The 20,517-nt window shown below is 43.2% G+C and overlaps 1 protein-coding gene and 1 non-coding gene across 10 annotated transcripts in view; both read left to right on the forward strand.

Annotated features, from left to right (window-relative positions):
- The first annotated feature begins 377 nt into the window (after window positions 1-377).
- KIF13A (kinesin family member 13A) overlaps window positions 378-20,517 on the forward strand; it is a 202,737-nt gene continuing 182,597 nt past the window's right edge. For 4 of the 9 annotated variants that reach the window (XM_061398771.1, XM_061398772.1, XM_061398774.1 and 1 more), the window contains exons 1-2: window positions 380-567; window positions 861-951. In XM_061398771.1, coding sequence (XP_061254755.1) covers window positions 513-567; window positions 861-951 — 146 coding nt within the window. In that variant the 5' untranslated portion in view covers window positions 380-512. Of the gene's footprint in view, window positions 568-860; window positions 952-20,517 lie in introns of all 9 variants that reach the window. The other 5 variants (XM_061398775.1, XM_061398776.1, XM_061398777.1 and 2 more) reach the window with 3 other exon arrangements.
- On the forward strand, window positions 19,956-20,062 carry LOC133237095 (U6 spliceosomal RNA). Its single transcript, XR_009733126.1, has one exon. It is a non-coding gene; the product is annotated as a U6 spliceosomal RNA (small nuclear RNA).

Genomic DNA, 20,517 nt, shown 5'->3' on the forward strand with positions numbered 1-20,517 from the left:
GAAGGTGACTCGAGTTCAAGGCGGTGCCCGTGGGGCCCCCGCCGGCGCCGGGCCCCGGGGGAAAAGCGAGCGCCCCGCTCCGGATCGCAGCGCCCCTCTCCCCCGCCCAGCCCCGCGCGCCGCCCGCCGGCCCCCGCTCCCTCCTCGGGTGCCGGCCGGCCGGGCCTCCGGGCGCCGCGAGCCGGGGAAGATGGCGGCGCTGCCCGGCCCGGGGCGGCCGCGAGGGGCGGCGGCGCTGTGCGCTCGGCTGGGCCGGCGCGGCTAGAGCGGCGCCTGGGCCCGCCGCCGCGGCCTCCTCCCCGCCCGCCGCCGCCGCGGCCGCCGCGCCCCGCCCCGCGCGCCCGCCCGCGCGCCCGCCCCTCCCCGGGCCCGGCCGTGCCCCGCGTCGCGCTCCCCCGGGATGGCCCGCGCGCCTCGGCGCTGCCTCGCGGAGCTCACGGCGGAGCGGCGGCGGCCGCGCTCGGGGGGCGCGCGTGAAGGGGCCGCCTGGGGGCCGAGCGGGCGCCGCCAACATGTCGGATACCAAGGTAAAAGTTGCCGTCCGGGTCCGGCCCCTGAACCGACGAGGTGAGCAAGCTTTCCTCTCCTTTGCGCTTTGCGATCGGGGCTGAAGGCGGGGGGTGGGGGGCAACTTTGGAAAACTGCGGGGCCGCGGGGCTGGGGGCGGCGGGAGCGGGGAGGCGAGCCGGGGCCGGGGTCTCTCCGGGGAGGAGGCGGCGCCCGCCGCGGCCGCGGGACCCGGTGCGCCGGCTCCCGGCTCGGGCCGCCTCCCGGGGGAGAGCCCCGCGCGGGCGCGCAGAGGCGGGCTGCGGGCGCGGATGCTCGGCTCTGCAACGCTGTTCCTCCCCTTTTGCTTTCAGAACTGGAACTCAACACCAAGTGCGTGGTGGAGATGGAAGGGAATCAAACGGTCCTGCACCCTCCTCCTTCTAACACCAAACAGGGAGAAAGGTAAAAGCGGGTGCCGAGGGCGGGCGGGTGCAGCCCCGTCGCCTCCTGCAAGTTTGAGCCAGGAAAATGGGAGTGCTCTTTCCTATTGTTAGGAGGACGGCTTCAAGTTTGTCGCACGCTCCTGTCTAAAGCTGTTGCAAGTCCAAGTTCCTCTCTCTCCTCCCTCTGCCCCCCTCCTCCTTGTCCCCTCCCATCTAGAGGCAGGACACCCCGGGCCAGAGCCGGGACCAGTCCTGTGTCCCCGGCCTGCAGCGAGACACCCCGAGAGGGCCGGCTGAGACCCTCGAGATGATGGTCCCATGGCCACATTTTACAGATGAGAAAACTGAGGCCTGAGGCGAGGAATGACCACCCAAGGCCGGCACCGTGGAACCCGGTGCCCCTGGTTCTTTCCACCGCTGCACTGTTGGCTTTATTTGGCAGACTTGTTAAGGAACTTTGTGTAAAAGAGGGAGTGGGAGGGACCCCCCCACCCCCACCCCTGCAGTAAAGCAAAACAGTTTTGTACGATGCAGGCTTAGGCCTGGACCATTTAAGATCTATTATTTTGTTGGTGCTAGGTTGAGATAATGCCTGAATGTAATGCGCGAATTTTGATTTTCAGGAAAACAAAAGTAGTGCCCCGGAGCTGTGTAGACACTGGGGGGATGTTTAAGAGGGGCTGCATTTACTAGATGGCAACATATTTGCATTTGAAAAGTGGTAACTGTTGGATCCTTATTAATTCTGCTCTATTCCACGGAACAGTATGGGAAAATGCCCTAAAATAATTTGAATATTTGGCATTTTTCTGGTAAGCCCCTGAGAAGAAAACGGTTGGAATTCATTCAGTATAGCAGTGCAGTAGCTTGGAAAAATAGGAAAGAGAAACCAGGGAGATTTGAAAAATTAACTCCTCCGGAGTGAGTTTTTGTTTCTAAAAGTCACCTGTTACCTGTTGATTGATGTGATACTATTTAGTGACATTTTTACTCTTTGGAGATTTTTTTTTAACTGAACAGCAGCTCTGAAGTAGGGTTTGTTACTTTATTGCTAAAGGAAGCAACTGTCTTCATTCTATAATCATGCAGTGTCCAGGCATAGTTTACTGAATTTGGGGGAATAAATTATCAGGAGGTAAATTTGAGAATTTTTTGCTTTTTGTGCTGAAGCTAGAAATTTTTATCCAGTGTGCAAACATTCTGCTTCCTATAGCAGATTGTTATGGTGATAGTAAATAGCTAAGTTATATTTAAAATGTGTTAAATGCTTTTTAACAGTAATGGTTGTATCCTTGGATAATATTTTTAGATACATTTTAAATATTTATAGTATTTTAGATCCATTTATAGCAATATAGTTGTATTTTTCATGTTAGTAGCAAGTAAACTCATTGAGTAAATGAAGATATTTACAGATTACATTGGCTGCCTAGATCACCAGTACATTTCCCCCATCCCTCCCCCACCCCCCACGCCCAAACTGAATATTTTCTCATGTTTCAGAAATAAATTCTGCTGGGTCAGATTTTTCAAAGCAATCTAGGAAACAAGTAGAATTGTCAACTCCTATGTTTTCTGTGGCTTCTATTTTCCTTGCTGGTTTGGCACCTGCTTCTTGCCACTCTTAACCATAAGGATTGTTACTATTAGCTACTATTTAATGTTATGAAGCTTTGGCCATTGTGGACAGACAGGGATTTAATTTTGTGGAATGTGGATAGACTTTACAACTGCAGACACTTGGCTGGAAAGGCTAAATAATCAGTTGATCATTTTTAGGGCCACCACCGTCATTACTAATCAGGATCTTTTACGTAATGATTTGAAGGGTGATTTGGGGATTTCTCCATATGCTTGCTTCTTGGAATAGCCCGTTATCCGGAGCTATAAGAATAGTGCTGAAACATGTTCTGACCTCCTGACAGGATTCTTTGAATGGTGGATGGGCTCTTTGTGTGGGTTTTGCCTAGGTACCTGTCATTCAGTTTATAGACAGACTGGGAGGGTTCAGCCCAGCAGTACTGCTTGCGCGTTAGGATTACTGTCTTTGCAAGGATGGAGACATCAAATGCATTTTGATTTTCATTATGCAGCTTGGTTTCATCTTTCTCCAGTGGGTTTTCCCTTAAAGCAACAGTGCATTTAAAAATAGAAGCAGTTTCTCCCTTGGGTTCTAGGTTGATTAATTGCAACAGTGCTTCATGTTCTGTTTGCAGTTCATTTCTTTCATTTGTTTTGGAATCAGAGCAAGGTGAGACTAGTGTTTTTCTTACCTAGAAGTCCAAGGCTTGAAGTGTAAGAAGTTTTGAAATGAATCTTGGTAAACCTTATCGTTGAAATAGCTGTTTTTCCAAATATTGCAGGAAATTACTAATGTATTAATGGTGATTGGGATTTTAAGTTACTAGGTCCAAGTTTTCAGTCCTACTAGTAAAAACAAGCAAGAGTACATTGGTTTCCAGGAAAAGAAACAGGCTTAGCTTTCATAATTTCCCCCTTTATGGAATCAAAGCCAAGCCTACATGTTAAGGTCTAAAAGATCACAGGGCTTCTGAGGTTAAAGATGTTTGTTTTGGTCCTAAAATTCTAAGATTATAATGTACCACAGACGTCTAGATTAATAGTTGATAGTTAATAAACCATTCTGAAACATTAAGAGCTATATATATGGGTTTCTTAACATACCATTGCATTACAATGCAGGAGACATGTATGAAGTTCATTATAAAGTTCAGATCATGCAGGTACCATGCTCAGCACGGGGGAATCCAAGGACCACTGTGGACCCAGAGCCTATGCCAGAGGCTTACACCTTTGAGAGATGAGAGAAGTACAAATAGTTAAAATATAGTACGGTAGATTATTTAAATTATACTTTTGCCATTGTCTATACCATATCACTTGAAAATTGCCTGTTTCCCCTTCTGTCTCCCCTCCTTTCGGTTGTGAGCTCTGGGAAGGCAGGAACCTGGTCCTACTGACTTTTGTCTTCCATACCTCCAAAGAGCACCTGGCACATAGCAGACCCTCAGCAAATGTCTGCATGGTGATGGTTTGCACTGTGATGGGAACGCTGAGGAGGGGCTGTGGATGTGACCCGGGGTCTTGGCATCCTGTAAAGACGGGTGGCATTTGTGCTGGTCATGGGGGATGCTAAGAGTGCAGGTTCACTTTTTCAAGATCGGCAGAAAGTCCTTTGTCAAAGAAACTGAACGCATACCTGCCACAGATTACTTCTGGCTGAGTGTGTGTGCGTGCGTGCAGAATGTGAAGCCGGGTGCAGAAGCCAGGCAATCCAGGAAGGAGGACAGAATGAGAACCCCTAACTTGCCAAAATACATAATAGTTTAAAAATCAAAGTATAACCAGGTGTCCATTGCAAAGTCTTCCTCTCATTCTTGCTGTCATCCTTACGCTTAATATCCTCTCACCTCTCCCCAAACAAAAAAGGTGACCTCAGTTATTGATTTCCCATACATATTCTCAAATACACACACAAATATATATATATATTTTCCACAAGTATCTTTTCTATCCTTTAATAACAGTATGTTGACTCCTTAAAAAAAATCCAGTATGGGTGGTAGTTGCAGTTTTAAAAATACACATGCTCATCTGTGCTCAGTCATGTCCAACTCTTTGCAACCCTATGAACTGTAGCCCATCAGGCGCCTCTGCCCCCCATTTTCCTGGCAAGAAATACTGGAGTGGGTTGCCATGCCCTCCTCCAGGGGATCTTCCCAACCCAGGGATCTAAAGCATCTCCTGCCTTGCAGGTGGATTCTTTACTGCTGAGCCACTGTGGAAGCCCATTAAAAAATATATATACCCATGTATATATCAATCTGATCTTTGTAGCTTTTAGGAAGTGAAGCTTTATCATCAGAATGTAATGGAACTGGCTTTGTACAGAAATTTTTGTTCTTGATTGTTTTAAACCATTTTAAAGTAAGTAAATTGTAGGGTAAGCAACTGAAGCAATGTGCAGATATAACCTAGCTAAGTTAAAAGAAAAACCAGATAAATTTAGGCTCTTAGTAAAAGAGCATCAAAGTTTTAACCTCTTGCCCAGTTTTTCCATACTGTAAGGTGGGCAGTGTAGCTTACAAGGTACACAAAGGTCAGTCAGTGGAAGAAAGCTACAGCTTGGTCGATTCGACTGCATCTATATTTTCTAGTTTATGAATTATATGTTGCAAGTTTTTGATTGTTTATTCCCCCAGACTGGTTTCCCCTGCTATTACAGTGGTTTCTAGGATGGTTTCTTCTCCTCAAGTAAAACTGTAGAGTGAAACTTGAAAAATTAGTTGAAATCATATCAAGTGAAAAAGATCCATTACCAAAGAAGCAGTAATATTCTACATTATCTAGGTGACTTTGAGTTTTATTGTGTTTTCTGTGTTGTTACTCTTCTCTCTGGCTCAGTATTACAAAGTTGATTGTAAGAAAGCAGAGTATTTAGATTTCACTAATATAGGAGTGAGCATTCTTCATGCATGATATCAGTGGTATTTTGACGAATGTTATAATGGAATATTTTCATTAGATGTCCACGTTTTCCATTTTTGTTTTAAAATAGCTTGTCATCTCTCACTTTAAAAGACAAGCCTAAAAGTAATTATAATGTACTAAAGATTAGTGACTTAAAATTATTTTGTTCACAGTTAAAAATGTATTTACATTATGCACTATTGTGTGTACCTATATAAAGGTTCATGAAGAAATTTACTATGTGCAATATCTCTGTTATTTTTCTACCCCTTTCTGTTCTCATTCATTTTAGAAACGTTGGTTGTGACTTACCAAATTAACTTCAAAACCTGCTAAAGGGTCACAAGTTTAAATTTGAAAAATACAAGTTTAGTGGGTAAGAAGTTGGGTTCTGCATACATACATATGTATAAATATTTTAAATCAGTGTAAATACTTTGAAGTGTGGAGTAGTTTTATAATTTATAAAGGCTATGCCTGATGTAGCTGTCATCCTGGGGGTTCCTGCCACATCATTCTGAGAATTCCTTTTACAGACTCTTTTCTGTGTGGACTCTCTTGTTTTTCTGGTTCTCTTTTCTTTCTTTCTTTGCTGCCTCAATTTTGTAGAGCATATCCTGTGGTTGCTTCCCCAGAAAGAATTTTGGGAGGTGAAGTTTTTCATTTAAAAAATGAAAATATCTTCATTCCACCCACTTACCTTGTTAATAGTTTGGATGGGTAACAAATTCTATTTTAAAGATGTTGGTTGCTTTAATGTCCTCTTGCTTCCAGTGTTTCTGTTGAGAAGTCTGAAGCTATTTGGATTTCCAGCCCTTAAGACATGACCTAGATTTTCTTTTCTGGAATCCTATAGAATATTCTTTCTTCTCCTTTTTTGTGAAATCACAGTGGTGGGCCTTTTGGACTTGGAAACTTGTATCCTTCAGTTCTGAAAAAATTGATTGAATTAATTCATTAGCAAATGCTCTCTTTTTATTTATTGTTTTCTGGAGCACTTATTTAGACATGGGGTTTCCTGAACTGGTCATCTGATTATTTTATTTTTCCTTTCTGCTTTTCATCTATTGTTTTTGTTCTGCCTTCTGGGAGATTTCATCCACTTTATCTTCCAAACTTTATGTTTAATTTTTTCCCCCTGATATCATATTTTTAATTTCCAAGAACTCTTCTAGACTTAAAAAAAAAAAAACATAGCATCCTGTGCTTATTTTCTAGTTGTGGCATTTGCTGTCTTTCTGAGGACACTAATGATATTTTTCTCTGTATAGTAGGCCTTTTCTTTCTTCTTCTTTTTCAAGTGCATAGTTTTGTTAGTGTTGGTGTCTGTCTTTTATGTTAAAGGCTTTTCTCAAATACATAGATTTCGGGCTTTCTCTAGGACAAGGACTATATATGATTTATCTTTGTATTCTCAGGGCCTAGATTCAACAGTGCCCAGTGGACAGAAAGAATTTTTGTAAATTCTTTGTTGTTTTTTAAAAAATTATTAAATGTTCTGTCAAATCCCTTTTCAACTTTCAACAACTGAAATAAAATTGTTTTTTTCTTAAGAGCATGTATAAATGCTATAATTAAAGGTGGTAGTTGCCTTATGCAACTCTTACTTACTAACATTCATGAAGATAATTAGTTGTAATCAGTACAAAAGTTGAAAAAAATTAGAAAATCCTAATTTTGTATTACTATTGCAAAAATGTTAGTTGAATTTTTTTCTTTTTTTGGTTATTGTTAAGTTTAAAATATATATGCTTGTTGGACTGGGGAGATTTTTCAAAATGATACCAAACTAGCCAGTTTATCATTCTACCACTTGGATTCTTCTGGCAAAATCTAATCAGAGACAAGTGGATACCTTGAATTGTTTCCAGTTTTCAATAAAATTGAAACATATGCTATGCACTCATATTTTAAAAACATTTATAAGAAAACATCTTCCCCAAATAGTAGGCTTTCTGAAGACATCAAGGTTTCTCAGTTTTCAATAAAATTGAAACATATGCTATGCACTCATATTTTAAAAACATTTATAAGAAAACATCTTCCCCAAATAGTAGGCTTTCTGAAGACATGAAGGTTTCTCAGTTATTCAGCCACAGTTACCCTTTCTCAAATCTTCCCTGGAGCTACAACGGAGAAGGTGTTTGTGCATTTAGAATTTAAAGGACTTTGGAGAACATTACTGGCAGAGGAAACAGAATGGCAGAGAAACCAACAAGATATATAGAAACACTCAAAGAAATTTTGTACCTTAACAACAAAAATGAAATTTACTAACAACAGAGCTATCGGTAAAGGAAGTATACTAAAATTCACATGAAAACAATCAAGAGTTGATTTATATGGAATTCAAGAGCTATCTTTTCAAGATCACTCTATAAAATATTATATCTCTGGGAATTTAGCTTTGCAAATATAAGAAGAAAATATCAGAAATTCTTCCTTGGAAATTAGTTTATTTGGTGTTTTATCCAACAATGATATGGAAACTAAGCATGGAAAAATGTCAGGTTTTCATATCTCTAAAATTTTATTGTAAAAATGAGTAATTTGTTTATTTGATTGTAAGATCTAAGGTTAAAAAAAAAATGGAAAGTTTTTTTTTTTTTTTTTATAGGCCCTCATAGACCCTCAGAATTAGGAGGATAAACAGTCCAAGCCTCATCATTTGTTGAATGCAGTCTCGATTTACTGTTTTACCAGCTGAGCCACCGGGGAAGCCCCCCGATTTTACTTTTTGCACTGCAGTGGAATTGCTTTACAGTGTTGTGTTAGTTTCTGCTGTTGATTTCATTTTACTATGAGATGAACAGTTCGGTGAGTCACTAATAAAGTACTAGAACTATTTTACCAAATTGTTCTTGAAATGAACTTTTCACATCAAAGCACAATTGTATCTTTTTAAAAGATTGCTTCCTTAGATAGTCTAAAATGTTTTATAAGAAGCATGGCAGAAATTTAAAAGTGGGGGCAGGGGGAAAGTGTCGTTATTCAAACAAACCCCTAACAAATCCATTATTCTTATTTTTCCCCTTCCTTCATTTTGTCCTTATCCATAAATATAAATATTTGTAGTTAAAATTTTGTGTTTTGCTTTTGTCCCATTTATATTTTGTCATGCAACATGGTTTTCATAATTATAATTTTAATAGTTGAGTACTATAGTCTGTTGAGTTTCATAACTTTAAAACCATATTTCTATATTTCTGGACCTGAAAGTTGCTTCTCTGAACAATTATAAATAACTGAGAGCATAAAAATAACTGGAACTTTTAAAGACTCCTTTGCCAATTGCAAGGCATTTCTTCCCAAGTGAACTTACTCAACACAAAAATGCATCTCTGAAATTGTATGACAACATGAACCTTTCCCTTACATTACTATGGAGTTCAAAGTTGATAGCTTTCATATGTAGGTGTGAGTTAGGCCATGGAAAAAATGATTTTGTGTGGACAGTAACAGCCCAGGGGTTCTCACACTTGAGAGTGCATTAGGCTCATTTGGAGAGCCTCACTCCAAAAAGTCCTGAGCCGTACCTCGGCCTGAGATCTTGCACTTGTAACAAGTCCCCAGGGGATGCTGATGCTCTTAGCTCAGGACCAAGCTTTGAGAATCACTGCTGTAGACCACAGAGAAGGCAATGGCACCTCACTCCAGTACTTTTGCTTGGAAAATCCCATGGACGGAGGAGCCTGGTAGGCTGTAGTCCATGGGGTCGCTAGAGTCGGACACGACTGAGCGACTTCACTTTCATGCATTGGAGAAGGAAATGACAACCCACTCCAGTGTTCTTGCCTGGAGAATCCCAGGGACGGGGAGCCTGGTGGGCTGCCGTCTATGGGGTCGCACAGAGTTGGACATGACTGAAGCGACGCAGCAGCAGCAGCTCTAGACCGGGGCTGGTCCATTAGAATTTTCTGTGATGGTGGGAATATTCTACACATCTGCTGTCCACTGTGGTAATTGCTAACCATGTATGATTACTGAGCACTTGAAATGCGGCTAGTGCAACCAAAGAACTGACTTTTAAATTTTATTTGATTTTCATTACATTTATTTTAGTTTTAGAATTTTGTTTATTTATTTATGGCTGCACTGGGTCTTCACTGCACTGGCTTTCTCTAGTTGCGGCAAGCAGGGGCCAGTCTCCAGTTGCAGTGCGTGGGTTTCTCATTGGGATGAGAAGCCCTCTTTTTGCAGAGCATGGGCTCTAGGGCTTGTGGGCTTCGGTAGTTGCAGCCCATGGGCTCAGTGCTTGTGGCTCCCGGGCTCCAGAGTGCAGGCTCAGTAGTTGTGGCGCAGGGGCCCAGTTGCTCCGGGGCACGTGGGATCTTCCTGGATCAGTGATCGAATCCGTCTCCTGCATTGGCAGGCGGATTCTTCACTACTGAGCCATCAGGGAAGCCCATTAGTTTAAACAGCAGGTGGCTACTGTTTTGGACAGTACACGCCTGGACATGGTTCTAAACCTTGCTTGCACGTCAGAATCATCTGGCATGCTTTAAAAATGGTTGCCTCACTCCTACCCCTAGCATTTCTGGCTTCATCGGACTGAAGTGCCTCTTTGGCATTGGGGTTTTTAAACACTTGCCAGGTGTCCCAGTTACTATTATTGTTTACAAATCAGCCCCAAAGTTAGTGGTCTGAAAACGTTATTTTTTAATGCCCCTGAATTCTGTGAGTCAGGAAATCGGACAAAGTAGACATGACTTGTCTCTGCTCCATGGCGTAGGGGTCTCATCCTGAAGACTAGAAATCTGCGGGTGTAGTCATCAGAGGGCTTGAGCTGGTGGAATATCTGAGGTGGTTAACTCACACGGTTGGCAGTTGAGTCTCATGTGTAGCCAAGGTTGATAAATGCTGCTCTAGTTTAATAAATTAGGTTTTAAAGCCTGGTTTCACAAGTTGTCCTTTGGTTTATTTTCCTATTTTTGATTGTGATCATGTATGTACATTCTCAGAACCATTACTGTTCTCAAAACTAAAATCTGAAAGCCTCAGACAGTAAGCCTTATTTTACCTTATTTACCTGACTAAGTGTTTTCCCTATTAAGGCAACTTACGGAAATTTACTAGAGTCTTCCTGTGCCAAGGGTATATTGTGAAAGTGAAGCCTCACAAAGTTAAATTCTGTCCCATTTTTTAAAAAAAGCCTCCTATTCTCAAGCCAGGTATATTTCATCAAAATGCCTCTTTTTATTTGTTTTTACTTGGAATTATGGCAGAGAGCGGAGAAGGCAATGGCATCCCACTCCAGTACTCTTGCCTGGAAAATCCCATGGATTTTACCAGGAGGAGCCTGGTAGGCTGCAGTCCATGGGGTTGTGAAGAGTCGGACACGACTGAGCAACTTCCCTTTCACTTTTCACTTTCATGCATTGGAGAAGGAAATGGCAACCCACTCCAGTGTTCTTGCCTGGAGAGTCCCAGGGACGGGGGAGCCTGGTAGGCTGCCGTCTCTGGGGTCGCACAGAGTTGGACACGACTGAAGTGACTTAGCATGGCAGAGAAGGAAGGAATTACCTCAGTTATCTAGATGCAGGGTACTTGCTTATTCTTCAATCAACCGCTTCACCTGCCTGCTTGGGAGGCACAGGTTTTTCATCTTTCTAAGAGCCTCTTAGTGAAAGTGAAAGAGGAGAGTGAAAAAGTTGCCTTAAAGCTCAACATTCAGAAAACTAAGATCATGGCATCCAGTCCCATCACTTCATGGCAAATAGATGGGGAAACAATGGAAACAGTGGCTGACTATTTTTGGGGCTCCAAAATCTCTGCAGATGGTGATTGCAGCCATGAAATTAAAAGACGCTTACTTCTTGGAAGAAAAGTTACGACCAACCTAGACAGCATATTAAAAAGCAGAGACATTACTTTGTCAACAAAGGTCCGTCTAGTCAAGGCTATGGTTTTTCCAGTGGTCATGTATGGATATGAGAAAGCTGAGCACCGAAGAATTGATGCTTTTTGTTGGAGAAGACTCTTGAGAGTTCCTTGGACTGCAAGGAGATCCAACCAGTCCATCCTAAAGGAGATCAGTCCTGGTTGTTCATTGGAAGGACTGATGCTGAAGCTGAAACTCCAATACTTTGGCCACCTGATGCAAAGAGCTGACTCATTTGAAAAGACCCTGAAGCTGGGAAAGATTGAGGGCAGGAGGAGAAGGGGATGACAAAGGATGAGATGGTTGGATGGCATCCCCAACTCAATGGACACTAGTTTGGGTGAACTCTGGGAGTTGGTGATGGACAGGGAGACCTGGTGTCCTGCAGTTCATGGGATTGCAAAGAGTCAGACATGACTGAGCAACTGAACTGAACTGAATGGCCTGTGGACCACGGTTCCCTGCTTCAGGCCCTGGAACTGTATGGCATTCCTAGCCTTAGCTCCTGTATCACTGCAGGATCCCAGGCACCCCTTCTATGTGGAGGATCAGGATGGCGTCAGAGCTGGATGGGAAGTCTGGATACTGCCTGGTCCTGCCGCTAACATGGTCTGTATCCATTGGGCTAGTAATTAATCCTTTCCATTTGAGTCTTCATCTGTCAAACTGCAGGCTAAACTAGGTGATCTGTAAGGGGTTTTTTTTTTGGTTGGGCTGGGTCTTCGTTGCTACACGTGGGCTTTCTCGTAGCGGAGAGCGGGGGGCTACTCTTTAGTTGTGGTGTGTGGGCTTCTCATCACAGTAGCTCTTCTTGTTGCCTAGCATAGGCTTTAGACACACGGGATTCTGTCGTTACAGCACATGGGCTCAGTATTTGCAGCTTGCTGGTTCTAGGGTGTTCGGGCTCAGTGGTTGTGGCACATGGGCTTAGTTGCTCCGTAAGCATGTGAGATCTTCCAGGACTAGGGTCCCCTGCAATGGCAGGCGGATTCTTATCCCCTGTACCACCAGGGAAGTCCTGTAAGGTTTTTTTAGCTTTAAAATTCAGATTTATCTCAACTGTACTCAAATGTAGGTGGTGGTGGTGGTGGTTTAGTCGCTAAGTCGCGTCTGACTCTTGCAATCCATGGGCTGTGTCCTGCCAGGCTCCTCTGTCCATGGGATTCTCCAGGCAAGAATACTGGAGTGGGTTGCCATTTCCTTCTCTAGGGGATCTTCCCAATCCCAAGTCTCCTGCATTGCAGGCAGATGATTTACCAACTTACATGTAGACTTGAGTCAAATAGAGTCATAGGTAACATTTACAGCAGCTGAAATGGTTGGGTTGTAATTTACTTCTTATCAGAGTGTTAGGAAAACCAGGGAGAAAAGGTCACTGTTCTTGGGAGGCTGAGTTAGCCTGCAGTAGCTGATGGGAGAGAGGAAGGTGTCAAGTGAAAGAAGGCAGCCACAAGCTCCAGATAGTGGAAGCCGGTATCAGCCAGCCAGGGAGCATGGGCTCCTTGCACACATTCTACGAGTCTCTTGTCTCAGCTCAGACAGCAGCTTTTTCGTGTGCCTACAGGGCGTTATAAATCTTCTGACTTGGACCTTTCAGTTTTCTTCTGGTACACTTGTGTTCTGTTGGGAGAAACCAGTGATTTTAAAGCTATTCTTGCAGGCATACAGCTGTTTTATGTGATAAGTATGTATATGGGGGTGGAGAAATGACATTTCCAAAGCTTGTTAGCCTACCACTTCCTTGGGCAGCTTGTTTTGTTTCTTAGGGTTCTGTTGTCACCCTACTAAAAGTATGGTTGCTGCTGCTGCTACTGTTGCTAAGTCACTTCAGTCGTGTCTGACTCTGTGCGACCCCATAGACAGCAGCCCACCAGGCTTCCCCACCCCGGGGATTCTCCAGGCAAGAACACTGGAGTGGGTTGCCATTTACCTTCCTTTGTGAGATGAATTCCAATCAACAGGCGATAGAGAGAGAGAGAGATGGGGTGAGAGAGAGAGAGGAAGGGAGAGTGGGTGTGTGTTTCCCTTCTGGTCTGTGTCCTCTCAGCCATTCTTCTGAAAGCAGAGTGGAGTTATTGATTCTGTCTGGCCCTTTAGAGTCGGATCTGTAGGTGTGATGAGCTCTGCTGCTGTTAGAAGAGGCCGAGGAAAGCAGCTGGGCAGGTCCCTTGAGGGAAGTTCTTTTTTTTAAAAAAAAACAGACAAGGATCAGGAAGGAAGGCTTTGAGGAAAGGGAAGCTTTGCTGTGGGCTCTTTGTGCTGTCTTGAAGAAAAAAAAAAAACACTCCCTAGGTTGTCTACCCCACCAGGAATGACCACAACCATTCGTGTGGGGAAAATCAGAAAGGGCAAACCATGCTGAGCTGCTCGGGCATTCCGCTACAAGTCCTGAGTCGATTCAGCCCCAGTTTTGGAAGGGCCATGCTGTAAACCCTCATGTGGTTCGTTGAGCAGATTAACAAGCCTTTAGTACTTAACGTTTTGTAGTTTAATGAAACAGGTCCTCAGAATCAATGCTTTGTGTGCCCACCAGTCTCTAATCCCAGCTCGGTAGAGAATGTGTCATGGAGCTAAACTTGTAACTGCCCTTTTTTTAAATTGGATAACAAACTGTTAAGGGTTTTTGTTTTGTTTTGTCTTTTGTTCTCTATCCTTAACGATTTCTATTTATATAGTTAATTAAAGTTTAGTAGTCACTATCCAAATTGTAGTGGGGATGGTTACTTTATTGCCTCGAGAAAGATCCTTAAAATTACTTGTTTCAAGAGCAATGTTTTGAGTAAGGAGGGAGGAGAGTGGTGGGGAAAGCTTATCAAGAGAATGGTGTTAAATTTGAGCAGCCTTATCCAGTTTTAAGCATCTGCTTTTTTTGATCTAGAGTTACTGTAACAAATAGGTAACATTAGCATGGTAAGGTAACTAAGTTTTTTTTTTTTTTTTTTTTTTTTAAGCCTTTAAGTATTACTGGCTTTGAGAGAATAGTATTTCCTTCTCTACAGTGACAGCTTAGTATGCATTTTTGTGTGTGTGACGAATTAGACAGTGGAAATAATTTCCCCCATTTTCCTTTTAAATATTGAACAAAGACTCTTCCCTATTTGTGTTAAACGTTTTGAATGGCAGGGTACATCTTTGCTTTTGTAGTTTGATACCTTGAACTAACCTCACCTGGCTATTTAAAAATTAGCCTAAAGTTGAATCATTCATAAGCATGTGAATTACTTTGTGTTTGAGCCAGAGGTTTTACTCAGTGAGAGGAAATCTTGTGTTTGCCTTTTGTGTGTTTCTGTGGCCGTCCACTGGGTGTAAATAACTAGTTTTGTAAAACACTGTCAAGTACTGTGACAGAGTGATGTGGTGGTCAAGAGCCACTCAGAGGACTTGGGTGGACACACTGCTTATATTTGAAACTGACTGTGCAACTTACTAGCTGCGAAATGTTTGGCAAGTGCTTTAACCCTATACGCTTGAGTTTCCTCACCAGTAAAATGGGAATAATAAAATTACAGACCCATAGGGATTCTGAAAATTAGTTACCCAAAAGACTGGGTTCACCTGTTGGTGGGTGTTAAACCAAAAGACACAATCAAGAGAGAGCAGGAGAAGGAGGATTTATTACTTGTAGCCAGTTAAAGAGAACATCAGGGATCTTTCCTCAAACTGTGGCTCCCCCATAGCAGAATTGGGGAATTTTTAAGCCCAGGGTAAGGGGGCTTGGGTAGTGTATGCATATTCATAAAGGGGCTTGAGCCAGGAGAATTCAGCATAGAATTGGGGCAAAGGTCAACATCATTTCCATCCTCCACCTGGGTGGGTGGACTCAAAAATATGTCTGCAAGCTCCAATACTTTGGCCACTTGATGCTAAGAGCCAGCTCATTGGAAAAGACCTTGATGCTGGGAAGGATTGACGGCAAAAGGAGAAGGGAGTGGCAGAGGATGAAACAGATAGCATCACCGACTCAATGGACGTGAATTGGTGCAAACTCCAGGAGAGGGTGGAGTGCTACAGTCCATGGGTCGCAGTCGAACACTTGATTTAAATGTGGACATTCCATGCAGTGTATGTTTGAAAGACCACCTTTGTGGTATCAAATCAGCCATTTGCCATGTCTCAGCTGACAGACCTGCTCTGTGGGGATGGGTGTGTTGAATTTTCTTGAAAGGGAAATTCCCTCTATAACAGGTGTTCACCAGTCTGGTCATTTGGCAGTCATTCATTTGGGTAAAGAGTATTATGTCCAGAAATCATATGTGAATACATTGAGAAGTAAAATGTTCTGGACACAAGTGTGTGTGTGTGTGTGTGTGTGTGTGTGCGTGCGTGTGTGCGTGTGTACGCTCAGTTGTGTCCGACTCTTTGCGACCCCATTTACTGTAGCCCACCAGGCTCCTCTGTCCACGGAATTTTCCAGGCAAGAGTACTGGAATGGGTTTCCATTTCCTTCTCCAGGGGATCTTCTGCACCCAGGGATCAAATGTGTCTCTTGTGTTTCCTGCACTGGAAGGTGGATTCTTTACCATTGAACCACCTGTGAAGCCTGACAGTTTTGACACTTTTGTAAAAGTGTGTTTGGGAAGAATGAAGGGCTGGTGATGGGAGGGCCCTGGAGCCCTGGAATGAGATCTGAAGGGGAAACCTCATGGCAAAGAGCCTGCCCTGGAATTTGACCCATCACCAAACTATCTAAGTAAAAGGAGAGCCTGTTTGGAGACCTGCCCTGGGCCCTAGGGATGGGACTGTGGCTCTAATCCTGCAGCTTCAGCTCTGTGTTCTAGGTATTTCATTGTTCCCTTAGACGTAATGCGTTCTCAGTAAATATCTGTTGTATTTAATCATACCTATTAATTGGATATTTGTTACCAGGCTGTGCTTAGTATAGGAGATTTGTAGATGGTTAGTATTACCTAGTAATAAATTGACTTCTGAGGAAATGAACATCTGAAACTAACAAAACGTTGTGTTCAATAATATTGGGTTTCTATACTTTTTAATTTTTTTTTCCTGAGGAAACTGACTTTATTGTCCCAGTCCGTAGGCTGCTGACTCTCATTCCAGTGTTTACCATACGGAGACATAGACTCACGGCCTCTCTATTAAAAATTCAAAGTGGAGAAATAGTTTTACTTGTATATCTGGTTCTCTGGCATGCCTTAAGTGAGTATATTTTATCGTGAACTCTCTTATTTATCTGTTTGTTGTGATCTTTTGATTTTTAATAGCCTTTTAGTGGCACTCTAAAATTCAGAAAATTAAAAAAATAAAATAAAATTCAGAAAATATATTTAGGGATATTTCATAGAAACATTCGAGTTTCCTATGAACTTGCTAGTCATTGTCTTCAACGTTTTTCCAAAAAGATGTACAAATATGGAAATCTGAATACATGCAGATGTTTGGTGTTTCTCTTCTTTTTTTTTTTTTTAATAAGGGAGAGATGTAAGCAGTCCCAGAAATTTTGATCCAATTATCTTAATTTCCTGTGTGCAGAAATACAGAAAAGAGGAAGATGAAGAAAAGTTTTGATGTCGTAAATACTTTGTGCATTTACGTGAATGAGCATCAGGTGTGTGCTTTGCTCTTCTCCTTTCTCCCTGTTGTGTAAAACATCTCAGCCGACATCCCTGGCCCGTCTCTTTGTTAAGTGGGGAAAACATAGGCGTGTAGCTCCCATGTGCCTCGCCCTGCTCTCAGCTGTGCTGTCTGATGTCTTCCAGGCTCTCCTAACTTCAGGGCTGCTGCCCTTGTTCCACCCCTGGAAGCAGAGAGTGTGATGGGGGCGGTGGGGAGGAATTAAAGAATTTGATTGGCCTGGCCCCAAGCCTTGCAGGCCCTTCCCAAAGCCTTCTTGGTGATCTGGGGTCAGCATTAGGCCAAGATTAGGGGGGACAGGCTCAGACTTCGTGTGCTCCATTCCACAGCCGGAATGATTTTTAAAATATCAGAGGTATGTATGAGATATCTTGAGTTTTCAGTTGGGAAGATAAAGCCCTTTACTTGATTAGCCCTTCGTGATTAAATGGCTGTTGATCTGCATGAGTCAGAGCCAGGTATTCCAGATATTCCCTCTGGATGCAGAGGAACATTTTAGTTTTCAGGATTCTGAAACAGGAGATCTAATGAAAACATGGAAAGTGAATAGATTTCAGATCAGTTCCATGCTTACAGCGGTTGGCCTGCTTCAGTTGCCAGTGTGGTTTGATTTTGATCAGTTTCAACGCAGCCTTTGAAAGATCTGGATCCTGGATAGACCTGGCTCTGAGTGTTAGCGAGGAAACTCCTCCCTAAGCCTCTTATTTAGTGAATTCTTTCTAGGGATGTCATTGATCGGCCCTTGTAGGAGTGCTGAGCGGAAATAGAGTACAGTCCTTTAAAAGCCTTGAATCACTCTGCCCTTCCTCCATCCATGTGGTCAAAACCCATGGCCCTGAGTGAAGACAGAAATAAGCATTTCAGAAGGCCAGCTTGTTCACAGTGCTCGGCTCTGTGGGCTGCTGTGAACACGCAAGCAGATTGGTCCTTGATGTGTTTCAAGGTTTGGTTAAGTAGGAGTCAGGTGGCATTCGTGAGGGAACTGAAAACTCCTGTTAGTATTTGGACATGTACAAACTTAACCAGACCAAAGCTACCTCTTTCTGGCATCTCCTCCTCTATTTGACCCGGCCCCTGGGTAGAATGAGGTGAGGTTATTCTATGTGTAATGTGTGCAGTGCTGGTGCTTACTGGTGGGAGCCCCTCAGTCCCACGCTTGGAGCCTCCCTCAGCCCTGCTCGTCGCACAGGTGTCCCTTGTCATTAGGACATCGAAGGCTGCCCTTTCTCTGAGCAGCGTGGAGTTGAGAGAAGCTGTAGTTCAGGAATTGATGTACATTTTGAGGCCTGTACATAGCGGGGAAAAAGATGCCATTCATGTTTCTGTGTGTTTGTGCTCGGTTCAGTTCAGTCGTGTCCGACTCTGCGACCTCGTGGACTGCAGCACGCCAGGCCTCCCTGTCCAACACCAACTCCCAGAGTTTACTCAGATTTATGTCCATTGAGTTGGTGATGCCATCCAACCATCTCATCCTCTGTCTTCCCATTCTCCTCCTGCCTTTAATCTTTCCCAGCATCAGGGTCTTTTCAAATGAGTTAGTTCTTCTCATCAGGTGGCCAAAGTATTGGCGTTTCAGCTTCAGCATCAGGCCTTCCAATGAACATTCAGGACTGATTTCCTTTAGGATGGACTGGTTGGATCTCCTTGCTGTCCAAGGGACTCTCAGGAGTCTTCTCCAACACCACAGTTCAAAAGCATCAATTCTTTGGTGCTCAGCTTTCTTTATAGTCCAACTCTCACATCCATACATGACTACTGGAAAAACCATAGCTATGACTAGACGGACCTTTGTTGGCAAAGTAATGTCTCTGCTTTTTAATATGCTGTCTAGGTTGGTCATATCTTTTCTTCCATGAAATCTTTTAATTTCATGGCTGCAGTCACCATCTGCAGTGATTTTGGAGCCCCAAAAAATAAAGTCTGTCATTGTTTCCACTGTTCCCCCATCTGTTTACCATGAAATGATAGGACTGGATGCCATGATCTTTACTTTTCTGAATGTTGAGCTTTAAGCCAACTTTTTCACTCTCCTCTTTCACTTTCATCAAGAGGCTTTTTAGTTCCTCTTCACTTTCTGCCATAAGGGTGGTGTCATCTGCATATCTGAGGTTATTGATATTTCTCCTGGCAGTCTTGATTCCAGCTTGTGATTCATCCAGCCCAGCATTTCTCATGATGTACTCTACATATAAGTTAAATAAGCAGGGTGACAATATACAGCCTTAATGTACTCCTTTCCCAATTTTGAATGAGTCTGTTGTTCCATGTCCAGTTCTAACTGTTGCTTCCTGACCTGCATACAGATTTCTCAAGAGGCAGGTCAGATGGTCTGGTATTCCCATCTCTTTCAGAATTTTCCACAGTTTATTGTGATCCACACAGTCAAAGGCTTTATCATAGTCAATAAAGCAGAAGTAGATGTTTTTCTGGAACTCTCTTGCTTTTTCGATGATCTAATGGATGTTGGCAATTTCATCTCTGGTTCCTCTGCCTTTTCTAAATCCAGCTTGAACATCTGGAAGTTCACAGTTCATGTACTGTTGAAGCCTGGCTTGGAGAATATTGAGCATTACTTTGCTAGTGTGTGAGATGAGTGCAATTGTGCGGTAGTTTGAACATTCTTTGGCTTTGCCTTTCTTAGGGATTGAAATGAAAACTGACCTTTTCCAGTCCTGTACATTTTGAGACCTGTACATTGGGGAAAAAAGGTGCAGTTTATGTTTCTCTGTGTGTGTGTGTGCGCGCGCGTGAGCTCAGTTGTGTCCAACTCATTGGGACCCCATGGACTGTAGCCCACCAGGCTCCTCTGTCCATGGGATCTCCCTGGCAAGAATACTAGAGTGGGGTGCCATTTCCTCCTCCTGGGGATCTTCCTGACCCAGGGGTCAAACCCAAGTCTCTTGTGTCACCAGCATCAGCAGGCAGATTCTTTACCACTGACCACCTGGGAAGCTCTTATTCATATTTCTAGTTTTCTGAAAAGCTGTCTTTCGTGAGAGGTCTTCAGTTGCCTGTGGCTTCTCATTTGCAGAATGTAGCCCTTTAAAGAAGACTTCTGGGTGCTTGCTTTGGCAGCACATATACTAAAATTGGAACTATACAGAGAAGATTAGCATGGCCCCTGCGCAAGGATGACACGCAAATTCATGAAGCATTCCATATTTTTAGAGCACTTTCTAACACCATACACAAAAATAAACTCAAAATGGATTAAAGATCTAAACATAAGACCAGAAACTATAAAACTCCTAGAGGAGAACATAGGCAAAACACTCTCTGACATACATCACAGCAGGATCCTCTATGACCCACCTCCCAGAATATTGGAAATAAAAGCAAAAATAAACAAATGGGACCTAATTAAACTTAAAAGCTTCTGCACAACAAAGGAAACTATAAGCAAGGTGAAAAGACAGCCTTCAGAATGGGAGAAAATAATAGCAAATGAAGCAACAAACAACTAATCTCAAAAATATACAAGCAACTCCTACAGCTCAATTCCAGAAAAATAAATGACCCAATCAAAAAATGGGCCAAAGAACTAAATAGACACTTCTCCAAAGAAGACATACAGATGGCTAACAAACACATGAAAAGATGTTCAACATCACTCATTATCAG

This window comes from Bos javanicus, chromosome 23 (assembly GCF_032452875.1).
Source record: "Bos javanicus breed banteng chromosome 23, ARS-OSU_banteng_1.0, whole genome shotgun sequence".
NCBI lineage: Eukaryota > Metazoa > Chordata > Mammalia > Artiodactyla > Bovidae > Bos > Bos javanicus.